The sequence below is a fragment of the Pavona decussata genome, unplaced genomic scaffold (genome assembly GCF_977016875.1).
Source record: "Pavona decussata unplaced genomic scaffold, jaPavDecu1.1 SCAFFOLD_93, whole genome shotgun sequence".
Classification (NCBI taxonomy): Eukaryota; Metazoa; Cnidaria; class Anthozoa; order Scleractinia; family Agariciidae; genus Pavona; species Pavona decussata.
The window spans coordinates 147,402-172,867 of NW_028145510.1; the positions used below are offsets into that span (position 1 = coordinate 147,402).

Here is a 25,466-nt window from a genome sequence, read left to right on the forward strand (position 1 = left end):
TTAATTGCACGTGGCAGTGACCAACCCGAAAGCCTAAGCTACCCCGCACATTTTACCTCTTCATCATTTGTGTACCTTTTTTTTTTCTTTTCTTTAGCTTGTAATGTATTGTGTTGTTCATAGTTAGACTGTTATCATAATATGTAAATAGTGCAAAACAATAAACGCTGGAAAATGGAAAATGATGACAATAAAACAATTTGAGTAAAGGATCAAAGACGGCAACATTGATCTTTAAGAGCAATAGACGAAGATGTCAAAAATAAATGACCGTATATACAAATCTATCCATAGGGTAGATTACAAACCTTTCATAGCTGATTCTGTATATCATCATGCAACTGTTAGAACCACGAAGTAACAAAAAAAACTATCCTCGACAATACATGGTCCCTAACTTTTTTTCTATGAGAAGGCGCAGTGAAGTATAGTGTTGAGTTTGATCGGTTCAGTGTTCGACTCCTATTCTCGGCCGTCGTGTTGTTTCATAGACGAGAAACCTTGCTTTGTATTTTCTCACTCTTACATAGGTTTTAAACGTTTAGGAGTGAACATCACCGGAGAAATCTAAAGAAACCCGGAAGGGCTCTTCAGTGAATAAAGAAGCATTCTCATAGATAACACTTTTTCATTTTCATAATCGCATTCTCTAAAGCTGTACCGATTTTTTTGGGTGTGTTTTTTTAGTGTGGTGGGGTTTTACGTTTAACAATAATATATTCCATCAATATCGGAATTGAAAGGTGAATTATTTCCTCCTTTGGTCTCCATGGAAAATTAATTCCAAGTTATAGAAAAACTAATGACTTACTGCTTATGTCATAAATTCCACGTTGACATATCTTGCAGGTCCGTGGGCAGTGTACTATCATGTACAAAGCTTTGATGTGACAGTCACCGCGAGCGGCCCAGTTTTTACATAGCCTTTGCTTGTCATAACACGTTGAAGGCATTGCTAGAGAGATGAATTGAGAGCAAAAACAGCATTATACTGATCGTACGTAAGATGATTCCCAGTGCAACATACACAGGTATATGTCATTATAGTCTCCACTCGCTTTATTCTCTTCTTCCCTACATTTACCATGTTTTGTTACTGAACATGACAAAGTAAGAAATAACGCTATACTTCTTTCTTTTCTTAGAAGGGAGCAGGAATGACGCAGTGGTGGCGCAGTATTGAAAGCACTCGCCTCCCACCAGCGTGGCCCGGGTTCGATTCCCGAACTCGGCGTCATATCTGGGTTGAGTTTGTTGTTGGTTCTCGTCCTTGCTCCGAGATCAGAGGTTTTTTCCTGGCACTCCAGTTTTACCCTCTTCTCAAAAAAACAACATCTCCAAATTCCAATTGGATCTGGATTATTGTCAAGCACTTAGTGCTTGACAATGACTTTATCATGAGCCTCTGGCTCGGTGAGGTTGCACAAGCACTCTCCGTGTTATTGGCATTAAATAAGTTACTTTTCTTTCACATATGTTGTGAGGTTATTTGCCGTCGATTAGAATACCGCAAGTCTTTCTGTACGCATGACCTCTTTCTGTACCTCTTTAATTTATTCAGAACTTCCGACCCCTGCCGGGCACCGTCAGGGACTCAGGTTTATTCCTTGTCTCTTGCTCGTGGTATGCTGAATACTATATCTTCTACATCTATATCTACATTTAATTAAGTCGGTTAAGTCGTGAAACATCACACTAACTTTTCTTAAAAATAGATTACATAACAAGTAACTCGATAAAAGAAAAAAAGAAACGCGTATATAAATATAAGAAAAATAACATTAAATCCTATTTACTAGTTTACATAACTTATTTAAATAATTTTTAACATAGTTTTCAAACTTTGCAAGAATTCCATTCACATATGGATCTAGGAAAAAAAGAAAACTTAAAAACGTCACCTTGCTGATTTAATTGTAGGTATTCTATTTTTAAATACACGACTTTTACGCGTTCTTGTCTCGCTATTAAGCACTAGATATTTTTCTGCCTCGATGTCCATGAGATTATGGCTCACTCAGTTTATACATTTTTTTCTTTCCATAATCACCATAGACTGACTCTCACCTATTCTCCTTCGGCACAGATTGCAAGTTCTCTTGCAGTTGAATTCCATGTAATTTTTATATTCTTCTGATTCACAATACCCGCGCTTTTTCAGGGATTCACAGCCGATGTCATTGTCCAAGCACTTGTCACCTGAGTGAAAAAACGATCAACCTTAGTTTTTTAGCATTTACGAAAATCATTAGATAGTCGCTTCTCATGTAGAAATGTAAATAATAAAAATAATAAATATTATAAAAAAGAAAAGATTTTTGCAGGTATCTACGAAACCAGACCGGCTAGCTGTTGCGAAAAGCCCTGAAAACAATTCAGGCTTTAAAGGGATTTGAATCCATGACGTCTGCAATGCCGATGCAGCGCTCAGGTTTTTTCGCAACAGTCTGGTTACGTACTAGATAACTGCGAGAATCTGTTCTTCTATATAATCTTTCATCCTCAGTACCTGTACATGTTTCACAAATAAAAAAGAATAGGTACGCATTTCGTACATGTGTGTACTGCTGTGTACGCGCTGTGGACCTGTTTGTTTACGGACACTCACTCACCCACTCACTCCCTCCCTCCCTCCCTCCCTCACTCACTCACTCACTCACTCACTCACTCACTCCCTCCCTCCCTCCCTCCCTCCCTCCCTCACTCACTCACTCACTCACTCACTCACTCACTCACTCACTCACTCACTCCCTCCCTCCCTCCCTCCCTCCCTCCCTCCCTCACTCACTCACTCACTCTTAAATGCCTGACGACATGGTGGGTAGAGCACTATACAGTGCACTACCCACAATAATTAACTTCAAGTTTTTCACAAAACTTTACATACTTGTGTATTCTGGGTCAATTGAGGCACACAGGTTGCAGCTTCGTTTGCAGTATTCGCTCATAAAGCCACCTTTTGAGTTAGATGAACAATAACCAAGCCTGGACCAACCGAAGCACCCTTTGAACGTGTCCACACAGGGAGGCCTAATGGTAGGTCTCGCCACTTCCGCGGTTTGCTTTATTTTTCCTAGGATTGAAACCAGCAAACTGTCACTTTGATTATTTTTGGATTTTGCCTGGAATGATCGTCGGAGTTTGGGAAAACGTATTAAAAAGGCTGCGTGAAAGTCATTTGTGAGGCAAACATGATGCTGACGGCCAGCTAATGATATAAGACTGTAGTTTTGTCCCTCGTTAACGTAAAAGAAAGTTTTGTCTACTGCCGTCTACTACATACCACTTTCACTCTAAGAAAGCTGTTAGGATTTGAAGCTTTTTCTTTGCGCAATATTGTTTTAGAATCAGAATTGTGATAAAACGGACCAAAAAAACACACGACCAGAAACTTTTAGTTTTCATTGAGTGTGACTGTCCATTCCTGACGCACAAGTCTGGATGCCACCCGTTACCGTGAAATTTAACCTTTTTTTTTCTAGAGGAACCCACATTCTCTGTCCTCCCCGAGAAATTATCAGTGACGTAGATAAGGCTACGAAGTCTAGAATAGGATGAAATACCGACTGCTTTTATTTGCCTTGGGATATCCTCTTTCAGTGAAGTGTCAAGCGAAGTGTGGAGGAGTGGGGAAAGGGGAAGAATGGGGACGGACACAGAGTGGACATTCTCTGGTTCGTTTTCAGTTAAGAGGCTATTGACACTACTTACGGCAAAAGTTGCATGTCAAAGCGCACATATTTCTCATGTTGAGCCGTACGTTAGGTTTGGTGGATTTGCAATACCCCTCTTCTTTTAGTCTCGGGCAACGAGATGGCACCTTGTCCTTACAGTCGTGGGTTTCTGAAGTGAAAAGTAAGTGATTGGATCAATGTCTCATTACAGCATCCAGAATTAACACCATCAGGCAAACAGTGGAGTGACACGCGGTAGGTGTCAGCTAGGAGTAACTCACTAGGTGCGGCGTTTGTTTAAAGAGCCGTCATAAATACAATCATGCCTTAAAACGTCTTCGTTTTTATTGATAATTGTTCCATTGTAAAATGTAAAGGTTGAGCCTTGTGGCTTACAACTGGCAAAACGCAACCAGGAACATTACTATCCGGTCTACTCAGTTGCCAGCTCACCTGGATGGGATACTCTTTCATAACAGGATCCCCACCCTCCCCACCCCAGCATTTTTCTGGGTTTCATCCTAATCATGGGCTCCTGGTTTCACTTACGGTCGGCCGGTACCCATCTGACACATGGGTAGGGAAAGACAATGAGAAGGGGAGTTTCTTATCTAAGGGAACAACCCACCCAAATGAGATATGTCCAGAAATACACACTAATGAGATGCGTGAACTGTATGATAAGCATCACAAGGTGTCCCCTACCCGAAATTCTTACTAAAACACAAACAATTCTGTCAAACATGAAGTCGTATGAAAATGACAAAAAGGTCTGTCTTATGTAAAGTACCCAAATTCTGGATTAGGAGGATTTCTGGACGTAAGGGGAAGGAAAAGGCTGGCATGTTAGACTACGCCACAATGAAAGATGATATAAGATATAGAAATCAACAAAGGAAATCATTATTTGTCTTACCGGCCACGCAAAATGCACAACTTCTCCTGCACGCCTGCATCATAACATGCTTGTATCGTTCATGAGTGCAGTACTTCCACCTCGCCCAGGCGCGGCACCTTGGATCCCGGTCATCGCATCTGTCATCATCTGATAATGGAAAATGAACGTTTTATACTCATGAACTAAACAACTGAGGGAAACTGAACAAGAAAGCATTAGATTAGACAGTGACAATATATCACGTAAAGCAGGCGAACGTTCGTTCAGCCTGCACAAGTTTCGTTTCCTACGAACAAACGTTCGCAGATTAGTGCAAACGAAAACTTACAGCCTGGAACGTTCGCCTTCCTCCACGAAATTTCCCAAAAACGTAGAAGATGGAGCCCCGAGATAAAGGTTAACTTTTACTGAAATTACGTTTGAAGTTATAGGTCGCCATTTTGTCGCCCAAATTTGCCGTAATTTTGTTTCCAATACTTTTGTATAATAGTGAATGTGGGAAATAAGGATTAATCCATCCTATTTCATACCAATTCAAAACAACAACAAATAGAATAAGGGAATAATGCTATTTTGCTTCAAGTAACACCCCTCAGGAAAGCCTGATGATCTCTTGCCCCGGGTTACCGATCTTTAAAAGACACATTTTTTTGCCAGCCTTACTTACTGCAAATTCGGCAGCTTTTCTTGCATTTGATGTGCATAATATCTGGTCTTCTCTCACAGTAGCCGTGTTTAGCCCACATGGGGCAGGCTGGTTTGTCGTCTGCACATTCGGTCTCAGGCTTGGCTTTCTCTACCTTTTTTTCTATCACAAAAAAAAAACAAATAGTAATAAGAAAAAAAGCATAACAACTGTCAACCTCTTAAATCGAACAAACCCTCAGGTTTTAACAAGAAAACAGAGTGGCGTTCAAACTTATTGTCGAGGCACTGGTACGAAACTGCGGATCGTTCAGACTACTTGTGCCTAATTCGTAATATATTTCAAGGTTTGTAAAAACTGAATTAGGCAAAACAAAGTGATAAACTAATTTTAGCATTACCTGTATCACAAGCATTACAGCTTCGCTTGCAATCCGTCAGCATAAAATCCCGACGTGACTCACAGAAACCTTTCTGAGCCCAGTAGGCGCATGCTCTTCTCGTGTCGCGGCAGTTTGGGTCGACTTCAGTCTTCTTCTTTTTCTTAGGTTCCGCTGTAGAAATGTAACATGTGAACAGGAGACGGTAACATAAGGCGTTGTGGCAAAGCTGATTCCCCGACACACACCGAGACTCTAAACCTAACTAACGACCAGGCTTCGCTGTCGTTTCTTTTCGGTAAAGCCGGTAGAGGACATAAACTGGACCTGATCGCAGTTTCCTCTTAACCGCGATCACTCACACACCAAAGCCTGAGTCTAAAATGGAACTGATACTGTGACACTCTCAAGTCAAGTGAGATTAGGGCACTCAGTTACTAAAGGCTCTAAAGGCACCGTTGAATCGATTACAAAATCCGACTACGCCAAATGAACTAGACTGCGCTACGTGGTGTTTCACCCAAGGCCGTAACTGCCTAAGAACAGTCTTGCTATGAACTTCCAGTATAAATGGCTCAAGGAGTTGTTCGCCTGCGTCTTGTGTGAGGTATGACAGAACTTAGTAACTTGTAACATGCCCCTGAATGATGCCCCTCTTCCTCTCCGACAGTTCGACTCTATATCGATTGTAATGGAACATTAATAAAAGAAATCGCACATTTCCAAGCAACCTTTCATTCTATCTCAAAGATTGTCCAAAACCCATCCAAACATCTTCAATTATTTTTCCGAACATTTCAATTTCGAAAGATAATAGCGGAAGATTCCAAGCAAGCATAATGCTTCAATCGTAAACGTTTGGACCTTTCAGAAGATTCAATAAGCGTTCCGAGTTCGAGTTCCCGGAAGCGTTGTGCGAAGAACAAAATGGCGTGTGACATTACCTTGGTCTGTTGAAGTTGAAACTTGTCCTCTAATGGTTACTAGGCCCCCTGTCTCGGTTACCCTAACGGCTCGCCTTTGTCTCTTCAGAGCTTCATGACTGGTATTGTTTGTTTTAGCTGAAAGAGAACACCAGTTATGTCGTTAGAATGCTTAGTTTAGCCACTTTCTCTTCCAGCATGATCATGTAGCCTGAGTATCAGTTTTTCGGAGGGGGAGGAGAGTAGGGGGCCCTCCCTCTCCCCTTAGGAAGTTCTAATACTCAGGTTAATGATCTTGAGTTATCAGTTTCTAACTTTTGAGTGAGACCATTTGACTGAAAGTTTCCCAGTTGTACTTTCTAGTGCTGCTGGATTTTTATGAAATTTTCCAAAAGAAAACATGGAAATTGTGTCCACTTTAAATATTTTCATTGCCCTTGACTCTTAAAGGGTGGACAAACGTATAATGTATTACATAGTAGTTACGGGGAGTAACAGTGCATTTTTTAGAGATAAGTAAGCAACAATATTTCTAGAAAGCTGTAAAATACTAAGCAAACTGAATCTCAATTACCTCTGAAAAATTCATTGGTACGCCCAATCTTTTTTTTCGGAAGGGGGGGGGGGGGGGGGGGCGGGGCGGGGGAGGAGTACCATAACCCTTGGTAAAATGTGCTTCTCCGCAAAGTTGTAAAACGCGCAAAACTATCCAGGCCCGTAGGCTGGGGTGGTTCGGGAGGGTCGGACGAACCCCCCCCCACTGCCAGAAAAGGTCCGCTAAAATAAGCCAGCTTATACAGATTTCAAGGTTTACTTATCTCATTTGTAACCAACTCAAAGTACGTATATTTTCCAATACTTTTTATTTTTTAAATCCTTTTCTATATAATCTATATCATTGGCATACGAACGAAGTGCAAGCACATTGCGCCGCCTTAACAACTACATGAGAGCATCGATGAGGAAAAGCCGGTTATCAAGCCTCGCGCTTCTCCACATCCATTACGATACCACCGTGGACCTTGATGTTTTAGTAGATACCTATGCGCGGCTACATCCCAGAAGAATACAACTGGAAAACCTTCTGTAACCGTTCCAGTTCAGTACTATTATCATTAACAAAAAGAATAAGGAAACGTCGTAATTATTGCTTTTTCAAACATCAGTGACAAGAGAGTTTGAGAACAAAAAAGGGGCTTTATTGCTTGCTTAGACAAACACAACCGTTGTAAGCCGATGGGAACCGAGGTGAAACGATAAAACTACTGCGCCTTACTAGAGGGAGGGTAATAGGAAAAAGTTCCTAGTCGACTTGAGGTCACTAAAGGTAATGTTTAAGCAGGCTCACGGCAGTTTTTTTGGACGTGGGGTGGAAGTTTTGAAATTACAATCTCGCATAGAAGATGAATTTCGATCTCCGTCATACTACATCATCATTTCAACATATGATCAAAGTTAATTTTCTCATCCGGTTGAAATGAAAAGACAAAGTGTCAAGTTTTATTTTGGTAGAGATATTGGTAAAAGATGCGGGAATAAATAAAATCACCCCGTAAAAATTGAAAACGCTCTTACAGATTTTTTTTTAATTTCGCCTACACGTTGTCTACATTAAGGAGTTTAAATCCCTAAAGTTTCGTCATAAAGTGTCTGACTAGATTTCGAGATAATCGACAATGTTTAAAATGAGAGGCTATGCGCTACCGTTGCTATGGTAATAGTTGTTGCTTGGAAACCGATGAGAAAATTAACTTTGATTATATGTTGAAATGATGATGAAGTATGAATGAGATCGAAGTTTATCTTCTATGCGAGATTATAATTTCAAAACTTCCACCCCGTCCAAAAAAACTGCTGCGAGCCTCCTTAATACAACAAGCAAGACGCTATTTGATCCGTTCAAAGATAAAAAGAACCTACCCACATCAAAACCAGCCTACGGGCCTGACTATCCCTGTATTACTGGACGCCGTCCATAGGAAACCCGAGTTTCTAAGACCATCCCGAGATGCGCAGAACGCATGCGCAAAAACAAAAGGAAATATCATCATTAAGTTACCAAAGCCTTACCATCACAGTCGTACATCATATTGGCCTGAAGGGCGTCAATTTTGGAAATCCTTCTATATGGACGAGCCCGTATCCTTTTCCGAGGCACCATGGTTTTTCTTCTCGGCGAGCGTGAAAAGGCGTTCAACTTGTAATGCATGATGCTGGAGTAATCATACGGCGTGTTCATAGAGTCAACAGCTTGCCAAGTCTGTTTCGCAAAAGCGTGCTCCCAACCTAATAACAAAAGGAAATGTGACTAAATGATGTCACACTACTTGTGTTTGGGTAAGGTTGTTTATTACCTTACCAAAAATTCCCGGAAATTCCAGTTGGGATGTAAATGGAACACGTTCTTTTGGTAGTCCCGTTTTCCTGGTTGGGACGTTCCAACAGAAACCAACCAATCCAAAAAAGACGAAAAGTAAGGAGCGCAAATCGAAAGAGCCGGAGCAATGTTATATTTAGTTGAAATCGGATGAGATTGACATTTTAGATATCTTACCTTTATTGATGTTTTTCCAAATGATTTTGACGTACTCGTCTCTATCGGGCCTGCTCTGCTCGTGCCAAAATCCAATCACGTGACCTAACTCATGTATCATCACGTGATGATACTCGCAGCCATATCCAACAGACACTTCCCGGCGATCTTGGCGGGCTTTGCCCACCGTGCTGTAACAACTGAATGACAAGAGAGACTTTTCTTAGATCATTACTTTGTCAAAAGTTGAGATTCGATAATAAAAGAAAAAATGAGGTCGGACAAAGAAGAAAGAAGCGAAACAACGTGACTTTGAATTCCCAGCTTATTTTTGTTTCAACGAACTCTATGTACCACGCATGAGGCATATCCACTTTACCGTCCGAGCAGAACCACAAGTGACCCGCAAAATTTAATTATGTAAAGTGATGCGTGTCTCAAGAGAGCGGAAAAACAAGAATTCAAATAAATAAATAATGTGAGCTCAGGAAGTAATATCCAGCAAATTTCCACAACTCCAAGAAAGAGCAGGCCATCGTTCAAGGAACCGAGGGGTATCTAAAGGTTTTACGTCCTTGCAAACTTGCTTCACTATCCAACCAAGAATGGAAAAGACCTTAACGCTTACGGTCATCTCCGTTCGCTAGAAGGTCATCAATTAGATTAATTCTAAGCTAAGAAAGAAAAAAATCATTCTTACTGAGATCCCCTGAAAAATGTGACATAGTCCGTCACTTTTTCCTCGTCTTTCCTCGGCACGAACTTGACGCACGTTTTGGATTCCCAGTCATTCATAGCTAGTCTAATAATCCTTTGAAGCTCAGGCATATTTTCTGACGGATAGAAAAAGAAAGTGAAAAGCTAAGCTTGGTAAAGTAACAAGAAGTAACAAGTAATTCTTTCAGAATAATTAATTCGAATAACAGATAAAAGAAAAAAATGCGTCCAACCTTAGAGCGAGGGCTCTGGTAACGAGATTTTCCTCTGAAGTAACGAGAATGCACCTCAAGTTATCAGATTTGTTGGAACAAGACTGGTTTGACACATGATGGTCTAAAATATGTGAACTAAATGTGAAAAGCGAACTCAATTTCGTATTTGTTCTCAGATCGGACGGACGGGCGAGCACTCGGCAGTCTAATTTTTAAAACACAGTGCGGAACAGAGCAGGGTTGAAGCAGTTTATATTCACTTATCATTGCCATTTCTATTTATACTCACGCAGACTGCAGTCAAACACGTAAGGAATGATTCCATCGTCCCACAATAACGTCTTCTCTCTGGTAGCAGCTGGTGGTTTCAGAGGAAGCTGGCCGCTGTCTTCTCCACTCGTTTCATCGAGTAGGACTCTTTGATGGTCAGTTAGTTTCATGTCATCGAACATCCAGAAATCTGGCATGTTTCTGGGGCTGGAGTTCTCTTCTGTTGATGAAAGAGGAAGTTTCAACGAGTTTCCAGTTTATAGTCTCCTTGGAATGTAGAAGGAAAAAAGAATCCAATGCACTAGATTTATCTTTCTTTCTCTCTTTCTTTCTTTCTCTCTTTCTTTCTTTCTCTCTTTCTTTCTTTCTTTCTTTCTTTCTTTCTTTCTTTCTTTCTTTCTTTCTTTCTTTCTTTCTTTCTTTTTTTCTTTCTTTCTTTTCTTTCCCCCCCTTTTTAAGACTTCTCTGGAGAGCAGAGATGGCGCAGTGGTGAGAGCACTGGCCTCACACCAATGTTGCCCAAGTTCTATTCCCGAACTCGGCGTCATAAGTGGGTTGAGTTAACTGTTGGTTCTCGTCCTTGCTCCGAGATGTTTTTCTCCTTGTACTCCGGTCTCCCCCTCTGCTCAAAAACCAACATTTCCAAATTCCAATTCGATCTGGATTATTGTCAAGCATTTATCATAAGCCTCTGTCTCGGGAGATTGTAGAAGCACTCCCCGTGTTATTGACATTAAATAAATTACTTTACTTTACCTTACTTTACTTCAATATCTTTAAGACACCAAAACATTTCTCCGGATGCTTACCATAACCACTTTGAGAGCTTTGTCCAAATCAGTAAACGAAAGTGCGCGTTTTTTGGTAAATAGCCTGATGAAATGGAGTTTAAGAACGGTTTTGGTTTAGCATAACCGCTTTCTAAGTTTCCCACACTTCTTTTCTAACGCTTAACCCTTAAACAAAGTTGCGTGATTTCGACTCCCCCGATCAAAATAAGCGTGATTACATATTAATTTTTTTTTTAATCAAAATTTATAGTACTTCACGCTTGTGTATCCCACATATTTTTTAGTTATGACAAGCATGAAATGATGATATAATAACATACTTTTAACTAGTAATAGTTTTCACTAGAGCTGCCCCCGCTTTGGAAGATCTGTTTAACACCTGTATATGGTTTTTACTGGATATAAATACTGTGCATACGAATGTTAAAAAAAAAACGTTTGAATATTTATTGAAGTTAACATCCATGTAACTGGTTAGCATATTTCTCTCTAAAGGCTGGCTTCCATATGATCGCGGGTCGCAGATCGCAGATCGCAATAAGTTCTGCGATCGTCTGCGATCCTCTGCGATCATATGGAAACATACTTCTGCGATCGTCTGCGATCCTGCGATCACGATCGCAGACCATCGCAGAAGATAGAACCATGTTCTATCTCCTGCGATCGTCTGCGATCATCTGCGATCAACTGCGATTGTACGATCATATGGAAACCAAAGTTTTGCGATCCGCGATCGAAACGCATCCCATAATATTTCGAGTTCTCTTCCACGATTCAACGCTCGTGTGTTCGATTGTAGGAACGGTCTACGTCATGAATGTGTTTATTATCGCAGCCGCAGAGATTTTAACGGCAAGAACAAAAAGGCCAGCTATTGGGACAAAATCGGGCAGAAGATTCATTTATCCGGGCCGAGGAAGCGAAGGCCAAATTTCTCCAACATAAGAACTGTATACGGTCGTTATCGAATCCAAAACCGATGTTTTCGACGGTTTTGGAGCTGGCGACGAGTCGCTTAATCATGACAAACTAGAAGAAGTAAATTTGCTTGCAGCAAAATTTCCGCTCTTCCACGTTCGCGATGTTGTTTGCTTTTCAACCTACACGCGCGTGTATATTTGACGTTTTCGCTGACCAAAACGTATGCCTGCGGTCGGCTCTGCGATCGTTGTGATTATATGGAAACAGCCTTTTTTGCGATCGTCTGCGATTGTTTGCGATCTGCGATCGTCTGCGATCATATGGAAACCAGCCTTAAATTTGACATTGAAATCTATTACAGTCATACAGTTTTGTTTTGTGAAACAGCAACGTATTCTATGTATAATTATGTGAACTCGTGGTTTGAAAGGCTGCTAAATGATGGCGAAATGCCAACTCGTGGTTGCAAGACCTTGAAACACTGCTAGAAAGACCTCGAAATGCTGCTAGGGGACGACCAAACTCAAACTCTTGCTCGCAAGACCGTCAAACAATGCTCGAAAACCTCGTGGTTGTCTCGTGGTTGCAGAATGACAGCTACCCGACAGCACCTTGCGCGCTTGCTGAAATATTACCCGAGACAACCGTGCGCGCCTAGTTTGATCAAATCGCGATTTTTTTCGCATACTAACAAATTTACTTACAGTACTTACTTTCTTACATTTTGAAATTCCTTATATGTATACACGCGGGGAATCCTAGGGTGCCTCCTCGGGTTTCGGCCTCTGGGCCAAAACCCTGCGGGGGCAATTAATGTGTTAGGCCTGATCAAACGGGAATATTTTGGGGTCTCGGTCACTCATGATCTGGACAATGGTAAGTGTTTTTTGGTAAATAATCTGATGAAATGCAGTTTGAGAGCGCTTTTGGTTTAGCATAACCACTTTCTAAGTCACCCAAACTCCGGCCAAAGTGTTCTTACGAGGTTATATCACTACACAGAAGCCATTTTCAATTTCGTTTCTAACGCTTAACCCTAAAAAATGTTGCGTGACCTCGTCTCCACCGATCAAAATGTGCGTGATTATATATTTATATAATCAAAATTTATAGTACTTCATGCTCATGTATCCTACATATTTTTCAGTCAAGAAAAGCATGAAATGATGATATAATAACACACTTTTAATTCATGTGTTAGGCCTGAGCCAACGGGAATATTTTTTGGTCTCGGTCCGAGAACACATGGATCTCGTTAAAAGTTTCCCGTTCGAGCTCGCCACGCACGGACGTCAAGTTTATGAGTACGTAGACAACACTGATAGGAAATACCTTCATCATCGTTGTCGCTTGGTAGTTCGCCGATTGATATTGCTATGCTCGATACCATCAGAACCCAGGCCGACAGTCGAAGCCTCATCTCTATTCTTTTGAAAAAAGAAACAATGATTAATAACATAAATTATACTATCAAGGGATGGACCTTACAATTTAAAGAGCGGAGAGGCCCTGGGAACGAGGTTGCACCAGAATGATCGTGAACAGAAGTGCCGCTAAAGAAGCTTTCATTTGAATGGCTACACTTTGAACTTCCACAGATTCGAACTTACAAAGCACCTTATACAGAATAATACACAGTAATAAAAGTGCTACAGAGTCGATTCACGGTCACACTTTAGGATTTCATCCCCAAACTCAAAAATAAGAGCCACTCACAAAGCGCGGCGGTTTCTCGAACTCTACATGGCCAGTTTGTTCAGCCGTTTGGTCTTGTCACTGGCACAGCATAGCCATACAGTGCTCTGACAGGATCTTCGAAACCATGAAGATCTGTATGAAAATAAATATTCGCCAGGTAAAGTTCCAAGCCCAAATCCGCTATCAAGATTCAACCTTCAACCTTCAACCTACTTTCATCGATCTACCATACAAATTGCAATAACGATAAGCCAGGTTTGTACCCAAACTAAATCAAACGCAAACTCGTGCAACTCTCTCAAACTTCAGTTTACACTTTGCTAAAGCAATGATTTGATGGCACGTCAAAAATTAGATAAATTTCGAAATGTACTGAGGTAATTAAATAAAATTGAATACAACATCAGAAATACTGCAAAGGAAAGACAATACCTTTCCTTTACTTAGCACGATGCTTGGCGCTTGAGACAAGCAAGATCTTATGAATTATCAGGGTAAACTAAGGATTCACCTGGGACTCACTGGTTTGGAAGAGAAAGGCGTGCAGCACTAATGACCTTGGTTTCTTTACAAAGACCACACAGAGAGAAAGCAAACACATGAAACAGATTTGAACTGATTTGTTTCCATAGAGGCTAGTTTATGACAAGTTTCTTTGAAGAGGTAGCAAATATCTGCGGCGTCCATTATCATGAAAATTATTTCTTTGTAGAGGTGACTGCGGTTTGCTTCGTAATTAAATTTCCTTGAACATTTAACACAAGACTAATCACAAATGCATCCGAACGAAGAATGTAATAAAATATTGCCAAAATTGTTACTCTTCATTAACACTAACCCCGATGTAAAGTCATTGTTATATCTAAAACATTGCTTGTAATAAATCGCAATAAAAATGAAGCGTCCATTCACTAGACAGAGATTTTGTTAACAATGAACGACCAAACTTTCATTATAACCGAGTAGGTGAAACACTTCTACAATTCGTGTCATTTGTCCAATTGCTCAACTGAACCTCATTGCGAGAATTTAATTATCCATAATTTACGAATTCCTTATACACTAAATCTATTATAAAGGAATTACTTTCAATGGCTTCATTGTCATTCACAAACAGAACCTTTGTTCTTAGGAACAATCAATCGACAAAACCCAAACTTATCAGTTAAAAGCCCAGGAAATCGTTCAATGAAATAGTTTAAGGTGTTACTGTGCTAATTTAGTGTCATGTTGTGTTACGTGACAATAATTGTGTTATATTTCAGCTCTTTGTCTCCAACACGTGCAGTAGTAACTAAGGACACCGGGGCGCGCCGTTTAAGAACACTCTTCTTTGTCAGGAGCACGCAACGTTTCGTTATGGTGGGAATTCGGATGAAATTGAACAGAAAAACAACCGTTTTTTCTAGCGAAAGTTCACGTCACACTTTCGCAACGCTGAAAGACTAATACCTTTTGTTTTCGAGGGGCAAATACGTCGACTTAAAAGTGCGAAAAAAGGCCAATGCCAGCTAGCCAAGCCAACCGTACGTAAATTCGGGGAATAAGACTTCGTTTCCTAAAACTTTCGGTAATTTAAACTGATCTTCAGCTAAAGAATCCGAGCAGATCATTTTGTTTTAGCTTACAGTCAAATTTGTCTTTTAGAAGGGCATAAACTGATTCCGGAATTCGTTAAACAACATCTTAACTATTTTGTTTTCATGTTCTCGTTGGTTGACTCCTTCGTCAAAAAAGAGCCTTTGAAATTTTGAATTTACTGGAAGAAAAACCGCCAAAGGAGCTTTACACGACTGCCAAAAGGATATTATTACTCATAAAAATACATTATCGTTAATCTCGTTTTATGTTAAGAATCTTTAGCTTCGAACGTTTAGTCATGTATGGTTATTCTAGCTGAAGTTTGGCCATTATGCTTTAGGGTGACTGTAGACCAGTTCCATGTTCGATATAGACATAATATGGCTCACTTGCGGCTGCCCAGTTTAAGTGTTGCTTCCTGACTAAAATGCATGTCTACCAAATCAACTATGATCTATCGATACTTATCTCATGCCATTAACCCAGCCCTTTATCAGTAAACTTAACTGATAACGTCGTTAATCGGTTTTTCAGTCTTAGAAACGCCGCTGTTTAATTTTTAAAAGTGTCCCAGAAAGATGTTTGGCGGCAGACCCGACTAACCATCCAATCGGAATTTGACCAGTCAAAATTCGGGTGGACAGGACTTCTGGTTGAGGTTGAGTTTAGGAATGAAAATGAATAATTGAAAACGGAAAAATCTAATATTTCTTGTTATTTTTGGAGAAACTTGCCAAAAAAGAACTCAATGCAAAATTTCAAGTTTGATAACAAAACTTTAAAAAGTGTTCAATAAAATTCAATCAAAAATTTCATTTAAATTGTGAAAGAAAAAAATTAGCTTAGCACACTACTTTTATTGGTAAGTTAGTAAGTTTCGACTTTTGCGCTTTCTTTTCATATTTAGTGCATGAATTTAATTTATTCACCATTTCCGAGAACTTGACCAACTTTTATCCGAAAGTTTGGTAGAAAATTCGTCAGAAATGAAAAGCGTCCAAACTGCGCGCAGAATAGAACAGGTTCTTTTAACCGAGTTATCACCGCTGTTTGTATTGTATTTCTGATCAAGCTACGATGGCCCAAGAGCAAAAGTCTTTAAACCGAGTAGTTCCATCAGCATGGGATACTGTTATAGAACACACGGTCATTTGACCGGCTTAGAAGCGTGGTTTCCACTCGCGACGCTAACACGAACAGTACAAGAGAAGGCGATAAAAACACTAAGAAAAGCGATCTAAAAAAAGACATTTTGATCTATGAGCTTGCCTTTGCGTTCCTCAGTGTTTGTATGGACAGACTCTCGTCAGTCTTGTATGTGCTTACGATTATTCTCGTGAGCACTTGAGTAGCTATTGAAAACCACTCTTAACCTAAGTACAACAAACTGAACTGAGAAAAATGAACTGCTATTTATAGTTCATCGTGTTCTCACTCGACGCGCCTATTCCACTAATATCTTGGCACAATCAATGGAGTGCATTATTATTACAAGTTGAAAAAATAGATTAACTTGAAATGTTTAGCAAAAAAAAATGAAAGAAAGAAAGAATGACAAATTCTAAAAGTCAAGTTCTTATTCCAAAAAAGAAAATTCCGAAATCCCCAAGGGGAATAGATTCCATGAGCTTCCAGATTATCTGATGGTGTGCGCTACAACTGAATTATATGGGAGATCCATTTAGTTGGGGTTAAGTGCAGTTAATGAGGACCCATATCACGCACAACAGCTACGACGGAACTACTGTAAAATAACGGACCTGTAAAGACAACTACACGAATCAAGCAAGCGCTCTAAATACGTGAGTATCTACACGTGAGTAAGACCTTCACATTTTGAATTTGCTATTTATATATGCCCACATTAAGTTCCTTTGTAAAAAATAGCTAAGAGGATTGGAAGTGTGCCAAACTTACTTGGCAAATGGTTCATGTGTTGAGCAGTAAAAACAAACAATATTAGGTCAAGAAATTCCATCGATAACAATTAAACCGGCATATTTTAATTTAATTTCCAGAGTTATGTTTGGGAATCATTCGTTGTGAATAAGTGAAACGTATTCAGCATGCCACGAGCGATTGGAAGCACAACTACTATAATCCTCTTCTTTTTTTTCTTTCTTTCCTTATTTCAATTTTGTAATCTCAGTGAGATTGAGTTAATAATATCCCTAACTGAAAGATCCTGGTAGTTGCAGTAAATGCCGGACATGGCCTATTAAAAAGGGATGTGTCCCCGACGGCGAGAGTCAGGTCCTGTTGCCGGACCCTGATGACATATCAGTCGTATTCTCTAACTGGGAGATTCGTGGATAGCTAGACCATTTACTGGCTGAGATATATTATTATCTGAGATACAGCGGCTCTGCAAATCGGAAGTCTGAAAATATAAGTACAGACGTTTGTCTGCGAGGACCAAGGGCGCTCAAGCGAATTCTCTTGACACTACTAATTTTAGAAATGAACGAATTGACAAAAAATGTAATGTTGTAAATGTTGCAGCATAATGAAAATCAAAACCTTACCTTTTGTTTCGAAATTAAAATTGCCGTTTTATTCCTCACTTAGTCACTGACTGTATGTATAGAGCTGCCGGATTATAAACAGAACTGAATTTTCAATTAGCGCATCAAGATAAAATGAAATAACAAAAAGTAATTTAAAATAAACTTAAGCTGATGTCTTTTTTAAATCTTGTTCAGGATTGCTAGTTCTGCAGCCTATACTTACGTTTTTTTTATATACTTGTGGGTTGAGGGGCATTTTACCTACCTTAGCTAAAAAGCGCTGACTTATTCAGTGAGTTATTGCCGCACGAAATCTATATTAGGATTTTCTTCGCAAAATCATAGCAAGCACTAAATCCTCCGAGGGCCAAAGGCTATCAGAGGATATGGAGTAGTGCTACTGGTATAGTATGACTCTAGCTTACAAAGGTGAAAGAAAATCTTAATATTATGTTTCTTTTCTTTGAATAAAAGGGGGCGGGCGTCTCCTATGTATAGATTCGTGGCTGGTATTAGTACATGTACTTGAGTTTGTTTTTTCCATATTTTACAGTACTAACTCAACATGTTTAACATCTGTCAAGTTTAAAGAGGGAAGCACTTTGCCAGATCAGCAAGATTGCGACTGGCTTAATACAGTTTGTCTTTTAACGAGAGCCTTCGATAAGCCTAGTATTTGTTACAGGTGGCTCGCCAGTTTCGAAACGAACCCTCAGCTCTGTCTGAGAGCCAATTGAGACCATCAAGGTAGATGCCGTCTAAACTGAATTCGTAAGACGGCTATTTTAAATAATCTTTCCTATTCATTCTTTTAAACATTTTCTGTAGGTTTTATTCAGTTTAACTGAAGGACATCAGTGGGTTAAACTGGAAACGGAAGATAAGCCGGCAAAGGCTAAAATAATCTGACATGCCTGGAAGCTAGCCAGTTTTGTTCCGCCCTCTGAATAGCATGGCATTGATCATTAGTTCGTGATCAATCCCTTATTTTTCGGAGTACGTTCAGTGTAACATCACTGTCCAACCAAAAACTCGTGTTTTTAATAAGTAGATCCGCTTCGCTTAAATTATATTCAATATGGATTCAAACTCTTTAGAAAAGAATCGCCAAATCGGTTTGGCGAAAATCCCTCCTTAAAACCTGCGGATGGAGCCATTGTTCTGTGGTTTACAAAAATTCTGATCGTCTTAAAAACAACTCAAGTATTCGAATCGCTTTTACTAGAAATATTAAGGACGAGCGATTAAAAGGTCCACGCAATTAGTTTCTTTGTTTCAAACAGTCAAACACGAGTCTATAAGAAAGCCTTGTGCGGAAAATTTGAGAAAATATCTCCCCGTATGGTGATTTTCCCCAGTCTTCTGTCTACTGCGACCCTTTGCGCAATCTTGTGGTTATTTCTTACACGAGAGTCTGTTCACATTATAAACATCTGTGTAATGTGATTAGCTATACACACCTAGGCTCATCCTTAAGGTAATAGTCCTAAAGGACAATCAATTTTAGTCAGTAATCGTCAACAGGAAAGAAATCTGCCGGCTTTTTTGGCATTTATCGCACATAAGCTTACACATGCACTAAGGATACTAAAGTTGTCAATCACTTAATTCCACCGGCTATATTCATGTTTCCGTTTACCGTATTATTTCACAGCACAATACATGAGCCTAGCGCTCAGCATAGAAGAAAACAGAAAATTGGACAAGGAGAACACAAATGCAACTATAAGAGCGCCAATCTTTGACCAGGCTTTCCTTTTCTTTGCGCTTCCGCATGGGAGAGCCCCCTTAATTTGCTCCTGGTCTTCTCTTAACTCCGGAGGCGTATTAATCGAAGCTTGACTTTGTGCGAAAATTAAGATGTGAAATGGAAGTAAGCCGGAATAACTGGCTAAGTTCGAGCTTATAAGCCCGTCTAGTAACATCATTCACTGAGTTACATTGCTTGAAAACAATTGTGATTTAGACAAGCAGGCCTATTACAGCTGCCCCGTATATATGAAGTAGAATAAGGTTTGGTGGAATTCGGGCCTTCCCCTGCTGTCAGTCTTCGCAGGCCGCGCGAAGATCAGTGGGAGGGTTTGTTAAGTGAAAGGGCGGCATACCTTCTTGTGGCTGGAAAATCCGCGATGTACGTGATCTGCAGAGGTTATGGCATTTCAAGCAAGCGAAAAAGCTACCATGTGATTTCTGGGCAGTACTAGGGTCTTTTCAATTTATAACATCTTATGAAAGCACCAAAAAGTTTCTGTTACTTAGAAAGAGAAGAAAGTGGGTGTTCGGTGTTGGTCGAGTGGCGACAACTGGAGCATCTTACTCGTCAGACAATAGCGTCCCAGACCCCTTTTTGATTGGTTCGAACAGCCTCTTCTTTTGAAATATGTCACAAAATCAAAGGAAATACTGCCGTATTGATTTAAAGAGTATTGCTCTATCATACAAAGACGACATAAAAAACTGGCTTTTGATGTTTCTAGCTTACAAAATTCAACTACTTAGTTTACATATGGTACAAATTTTTTTTAAATACGAGGAGACAAAAACAAAAAATAAGAAGAATTTTAATTCTTATTAAAATAAGTCCAAGGACATTGGATCGCACTTCACAAACAGGCGCGATTATACAGGGTTTGATTACAAGAGATGAGGGCTTTGGCAAAGAAACGCGCTGTTTTTTCACTCTCATGTTGTTATATTATTTAAAACAACTTCGTCCTTTGGCAAAATAAATAATACAAGAAAATAAGTCACTTTCTCTGGCAGAGCTTTACAGTGACTCAACAAGCAATGCTTTCCAGTCACGCGAGGGAAAAACGCAGGAAAATTCCCTGTCTTCTGGTGCGAAACGTTGCAACTGCGTAAGACGAACGTCGGGATTTGGAGAAATAACAAGTTTTGCTTACGATTTTTGTATCGAATTGAATGTGAATAGGTTTTTTGCCACGTCCTATTCTGGGTTTAATTTAAGCCAACCACAAGTGTACCCTAAAAACAAAAATAACCTGTGGTCTCCCACTGCTTAACTTGGAAATAAAACAAACTATAAGTGTCTATTAAAGGTCACATTTCGGGTCTAATCCACAAGCTGAAGAAAGCTCTTTAAAAAAACATACACCTTGTCTGAAACATACTAACAACGCGGAACGAAAGTGGAACGATTCAAACATGGTCAGACTTGAGCCAAAAAATATCCCCAGTACAAATATGCCAGCTGAAGTAAAAAGCGAGCTTGTACAGAAATTAAGCACTGCTCGACAGCTTTTGAGCTGTTTTACATGGAGGGAGGAAGACCGTAGAAGGTGGATCATCCTAGCGTCACGTTTTCTGTATTCAGTTTACACGCAAAAGGTTGTACGTGGCCCTACCGCTAGGATCTTCCCAAGCCCAGCTGACCATGTTCAGTACCTTCGCTCAGAAGGTCCTAGTACTAGGGACAAAAAAATGGAGGCGACCGAGCCGGGCGTTCAGCTGCTAAAGGCCGACAATTTTTCTTCTTTTCCTTCTCAACTTGCTAAGCACCCCGACAGAAATTTCTGCATGTAAACTAAACGAAAAGTCGCCTACGCAGAGCTTCTTTATTTCGGCACATCACGTACTCCCACCAAAGAGGGAACAGAGCGTGATGTCACGAGCCAAGGAGGCTACTTTTGATTTGAGTGGTCACATTTCAGTCGTGGCAGACACTCTGAAAAGACTGAAAAACTCCTAATGGTATGATTAAAACAGTACGATAGAACGCCAGATAGCTTTTGAGTGCTCACACATTGTGATGTAAGAAACTTACTGCAAAGGCATAACAATTGATAATAATCAGTACTACAGGGAAAAAACGCATTTAGCGGGAATAACCGCAACAAGCAATGATCATGCTATATAAATGATATCCAGTTCCGCGGTTTGGCCTCAACCCAAGCGTCCATCGCTGTCAACGATTTGTTTTGACCGGCAGAAGAAATATTAATGCTGTTGATAAAACAATTATCATTTCGTTCGAAGTACTCCAAATCAAACAGTATTTCCGTTCAATTTTTTTTTTTCGTAACCTTGAACCCACAACAATAATAACAACAACAGAAATTTATTTAAAGATTCCGATGTATTACCTTCTAAATTCTCAGCATAATATTAATTTTTGGAGACCTCATGAATTGACACTAAGAATATTGTTTGTCTTCATGACCAAGTCACTCATGCCCTAATCGGGGGCACCCAGCGGTTGGCTTCGGTAGAGTATCTGTTCCCATCTCAGAAAATTCGAATTAAACTGTGAAGGAAAACTAGCGTTTTCAGCCAAAGAATTCGAACAGATGAATACTGTGTTAGCTAACACAACTTTCTCTTTAACTGATTTGAGAATACAGGAAGCAACCTTTTAGCTATTTTGCTGTAATGTGTTTGACTTATTACATCACCACTCTCAAAACTCCAACGGTTTTTCCGGTACTTAGAAAGTTTATCTACCAAAATGATTTCAAGCCACTCCCCTTGGGCAGAGACGACTGTCCAAGATAACAGAAACATATCCATTTATTTGACATCAGGCCCTATTACAGGTCATACCCGCCGACAAGGGTTACGTAATCTAAGTTTGTGTACTGCCTCTAGTATGCTATCCCAGATATGAGCCGGAAGTTCGTTCTCAAATGTTTTGAACCCCATGTTCTTTCAAGGAATGTGACGGGTGAATATCAGCTCCGGGTAAATTTAATACTTCGAGCTGGCGGCATTGTCGACGAAATTATAACACGTTGGCCTGTCGTTGTCGCCGCTTACGCCGCTCATAGCGTCTCGGTCCTTCGAGCAGACAATACTGCCATTTGCGCGGGATGTTTTCTCTTCGTAATTGCTGCAGACAAGGAGAAGATACGTAGGGCGCACTAGAGAAAGCTGTGTTATGAGCTAGGGCGTGAGGAGTATATGGCAGTGCGGGGGGTGGGGGCACTCATAAGGTCGCAAACACTGAGGTTTTACATTCTTATCATTTATATAAATTAGAGGATATAACAGTCTCTTTGCAGAATATCACGCAAATGGGTTTGGCTAAGTCTGGCCTGGGTATAAACAAACAAACAACAAGCAAACATTGCGAACTATCTTGAGTCACACAACGATGCGCTCTTTCTTTAATAGGATCGAAAAATTATAAACGGTTTGGATGTACAGCGCCATCTCTCTACCCATTCTTCCGTCGAGTAACCCCCTCCCCCTAGATATAGAAAACAAAAAAAATTCAACGGTCACGATATACGCGTTCTGCACATTTCGACTTCTAGAAACAGGGACATGATAGACCAAGACACTCGACTATCGCAGCCTATACAACTTTTAAATTCAGTATTTCAAGATTCTGTTTTTGCGACTGAAAATTGATCTTGGGTTTCATTAGTTGGAAATATTGGAAAAATGGCAGGCAGGTGGCCAAGTTGGCTTCCAAGGAATCAACAACAACTTAGGCTCTGCGGAAAATTGAAAGGGATCCTAGCTGGGATTTAGATTTGCCCTAAACCTTTAACACCTGATACTAATAGGGTAATTTTATTCCTCTATTCAAAAATCTCTCATCCTTTGAGAGGTGATTACTCTGATGGCAATCTTCTCTTGAAGGAAAATAAATAAATACTGTAATTCTAATAATTCTAATTTCAGTGGCACGTTTGGACCTTAGGCCGTCTTTCTATCTTTCTTAATAAACCTTGAATTTTAGAGCTATAGCTGGGGAAGAAATTGAAGAGCTATAGCTGTGAAAGAAATTGAGCACCGAAGTTAAAATTACAAGAGGTTATTACCATCGTGTTTAGATAGAGTTAATTAAATTAAGGCCGCGTTTCAGACGTCGTAGAGTACTCAAGCACCTTAATTAGTACTATTCGCTATTGTGTGGCAGTTGCCCGGCGTCCTATCAGTTTTTCTTTATTTCTTTTTCTTTAAACAGATTTCAATTGGGCAAGGCAAAATCTCAAAGTAGGACAGAACATGCCGCGTAGTACAACTTTAGAGCGAAAATGCATTGGGTGCGGAGTTGGTAAATGCGCATATTGGGAGACTCCACGGCGCATGGCAAGCACGACGTCTAGGACATCTCAAGCAGGCGGCTTCCCCGTAACGTACTTCTTTCAGTCCGTGATGAAAATAAATCCGCCTTAGTTTCCGGGATTCTAGTTGCATCCAATGAATGAAGAATTTCAGTTGCTTTTCTTATGCGTTTTTGATGGTATGACGATAAATTTGAAATGCTCAAGCAACAAAGTCGGTGGCGTTTCTAAAGTGCACGCAATGTATTTCCAAAATTTCATTACATTCATCAGTAAACGTCACAGGGCGATGCAGCAAGCGCAAAAGCAAAATCATTGCCAATCTTCCCCCGAGTTGCACAAAATTTGTCTCGTTCCGCGCGCATCTGCTTTGCATAAAAATCCGTGTGTTTTTGGCGCCATGTATTCTGATCACGCATGCACACACCCATTCCTGCCTTGAAATAGACAGGGAATCTCCAACATAAACACATGAACAAGCAAAATTTAATCTGTGGGAGGCAGCGCGAAAAAAAACGTCTCTAAAAGCAGACTGCTAATAAACGGACAGTCTGCAAGCTTTTGAAGACGGACGCTGCATTTCTTATTTCGGCGCAAGCAAGAACCAAAGCCGACGTCCGTTTACAGACGTATCCCCAAATAAACATTGCCTTGACTTGCGCACGCCTTCTTCGCTCAGTTATTATTTTCCCGCGCATGTGCAACACTGGCCAAGATAGCGTGCATAAAACTGCCAAAAACTGCTGCAAATAAATATTGTAAAATGCACATACCTTTGAGGGATTCAGATGAGATAGTCCTACATTTGATGAGGTGGGGAATTGCTAGTTCTCCGATTCAAAGCGGCTATTTAATATGTTATTCCAAGGTGAAAACCAATCGTGCGATTTCATGAACCCAGGTGAAAGGTTAAACCACTGACTGGTGTCAAACGAGAGATAGCATTGTTTCTTCACGACGTCCCGTACCGGCATTGCAACACGGCATTTAATCCAGCGCTGACAAAAAGCCAAGTCATATTAAGCAAGAAATCACCATAACATAACAATTTCCCGCAAAGCGTAGACCGAAATAGCTTGGTTAACGTCGAAACCAGCACTGTTGCAATGTGCATATCACTTAAAGCTCTCCGAACCGGATATTTTTCCGAGCTCAAACCAGCTAATGTTCAAATAATATTAAAAAGTATATCTCACTTGAAGATGCTGTTTTTAACCCGGGTTTTAACCTCTTAATTTTTACGTGGAAAGAAGGAGCGGTAGACGCAATACTCTTTCCGGTTGTATTAAAAATTCAGTGCAGGATAACTAAAAAAGAAATTTTAAAAAAACAACAACAACAACTGAGATATTTACGAAGTCAAGAGCGTTACTCTAAACAAGAGCGGAGAGCAAGAACACTTGAAACAAAAATGGAAACGTTCCAACACTTCACCGACAGGGTAATTAATTCGGACTTTTTCAACCCCCTTGTCGCACTGGAAGTTGACAAAATAGCGAAGACAAGTTGCATATATACAGTATATGATTCCATAGGATCATAATGCCTTGATTGATTCCTTTCAGTTATTTGACATGCCGGAAAGGATCTAATCTAAAACCTTGACCTTTGCACATTTCGCTCAGTAAGGTATTGTTTTCCGACTGCAAATCCTTCCTTGATCAGTTAGGGGATAAAAATA

At 40.1% G+C, this 25,466-nt stretch overlaps 1 protein-coding gene across 10 annotated transcripts in view; it reads right to left on the minus strand.

Moving 5' to 3' along the window:
• Positions 1–25,466, minus strand: part of LOC146473421 (uncharacterized) — a 47,794-nt gene that overhangs the window by 15,377 nt on the left and 6,951 nt on the right. Inside the window, exons 1-15 of one of the 10 annotated variants that reach the window (XM_085118085.1) lie at positions 18,019–18,064; positions 17,772–17,835; positions 13,300–13,394; positions 10,275–10,475; positions 9,754–9,886; positions 9,075–9,253; positions 8,591–8,806; positions 6,522–6,658; positions 5,619–5,754; positions 5,240–5,380; positions 4,591–4,719; positions 3,712–3,843; positions 2,888–3,073; positions 2,068–2,199; positions 812–955 (exon numbers count right to left, since the gene is read on the minus strand). In XM_085118085.1, the coding sequence (XP_084974211.1) occupies positions 812–955; positions 2,068–2,199; positions 2,888–3,073; positions 3,712–3,843; positions 4,591–4,719; positions 5,240–5,380; positions 5,619–5,754; positions 6,522–6,658; positions 8,591–8,806; positions 9,075–9,253; positions 9,754–9,886; positions 10,275–10,475; positions 13,300–13,387 (1,954 nt within the window). In that variant the 5' untranslated portion in view covers positions 13,388–13,394; positions 17,772–17,835; positions 18,019–18,064. Of the gene's footprint in view, positions 1–811; positions 956–2,067; positions 2,200–2,887; positions 3,074–3,711; positions 3,844–4,590; positions 4,720–5,239; positions 5,381–5,618; positions 5,772–6,521; positions 6,659–8,590; positions 8,807–9,074; positions 9,254–9,753; positions 9,887–10,274; positions 10,476–13,299; positions 13,395–17,771; positions 17,836–18,018; positions 18,141–24,558; positions 24,658–25,466 lie in introns of those variants that run through there. The other 9 variants (XM_085118083.1, XM_085118089.1, XM_085118090.1 and 6 more) reach the window with 9 other exon arrangements.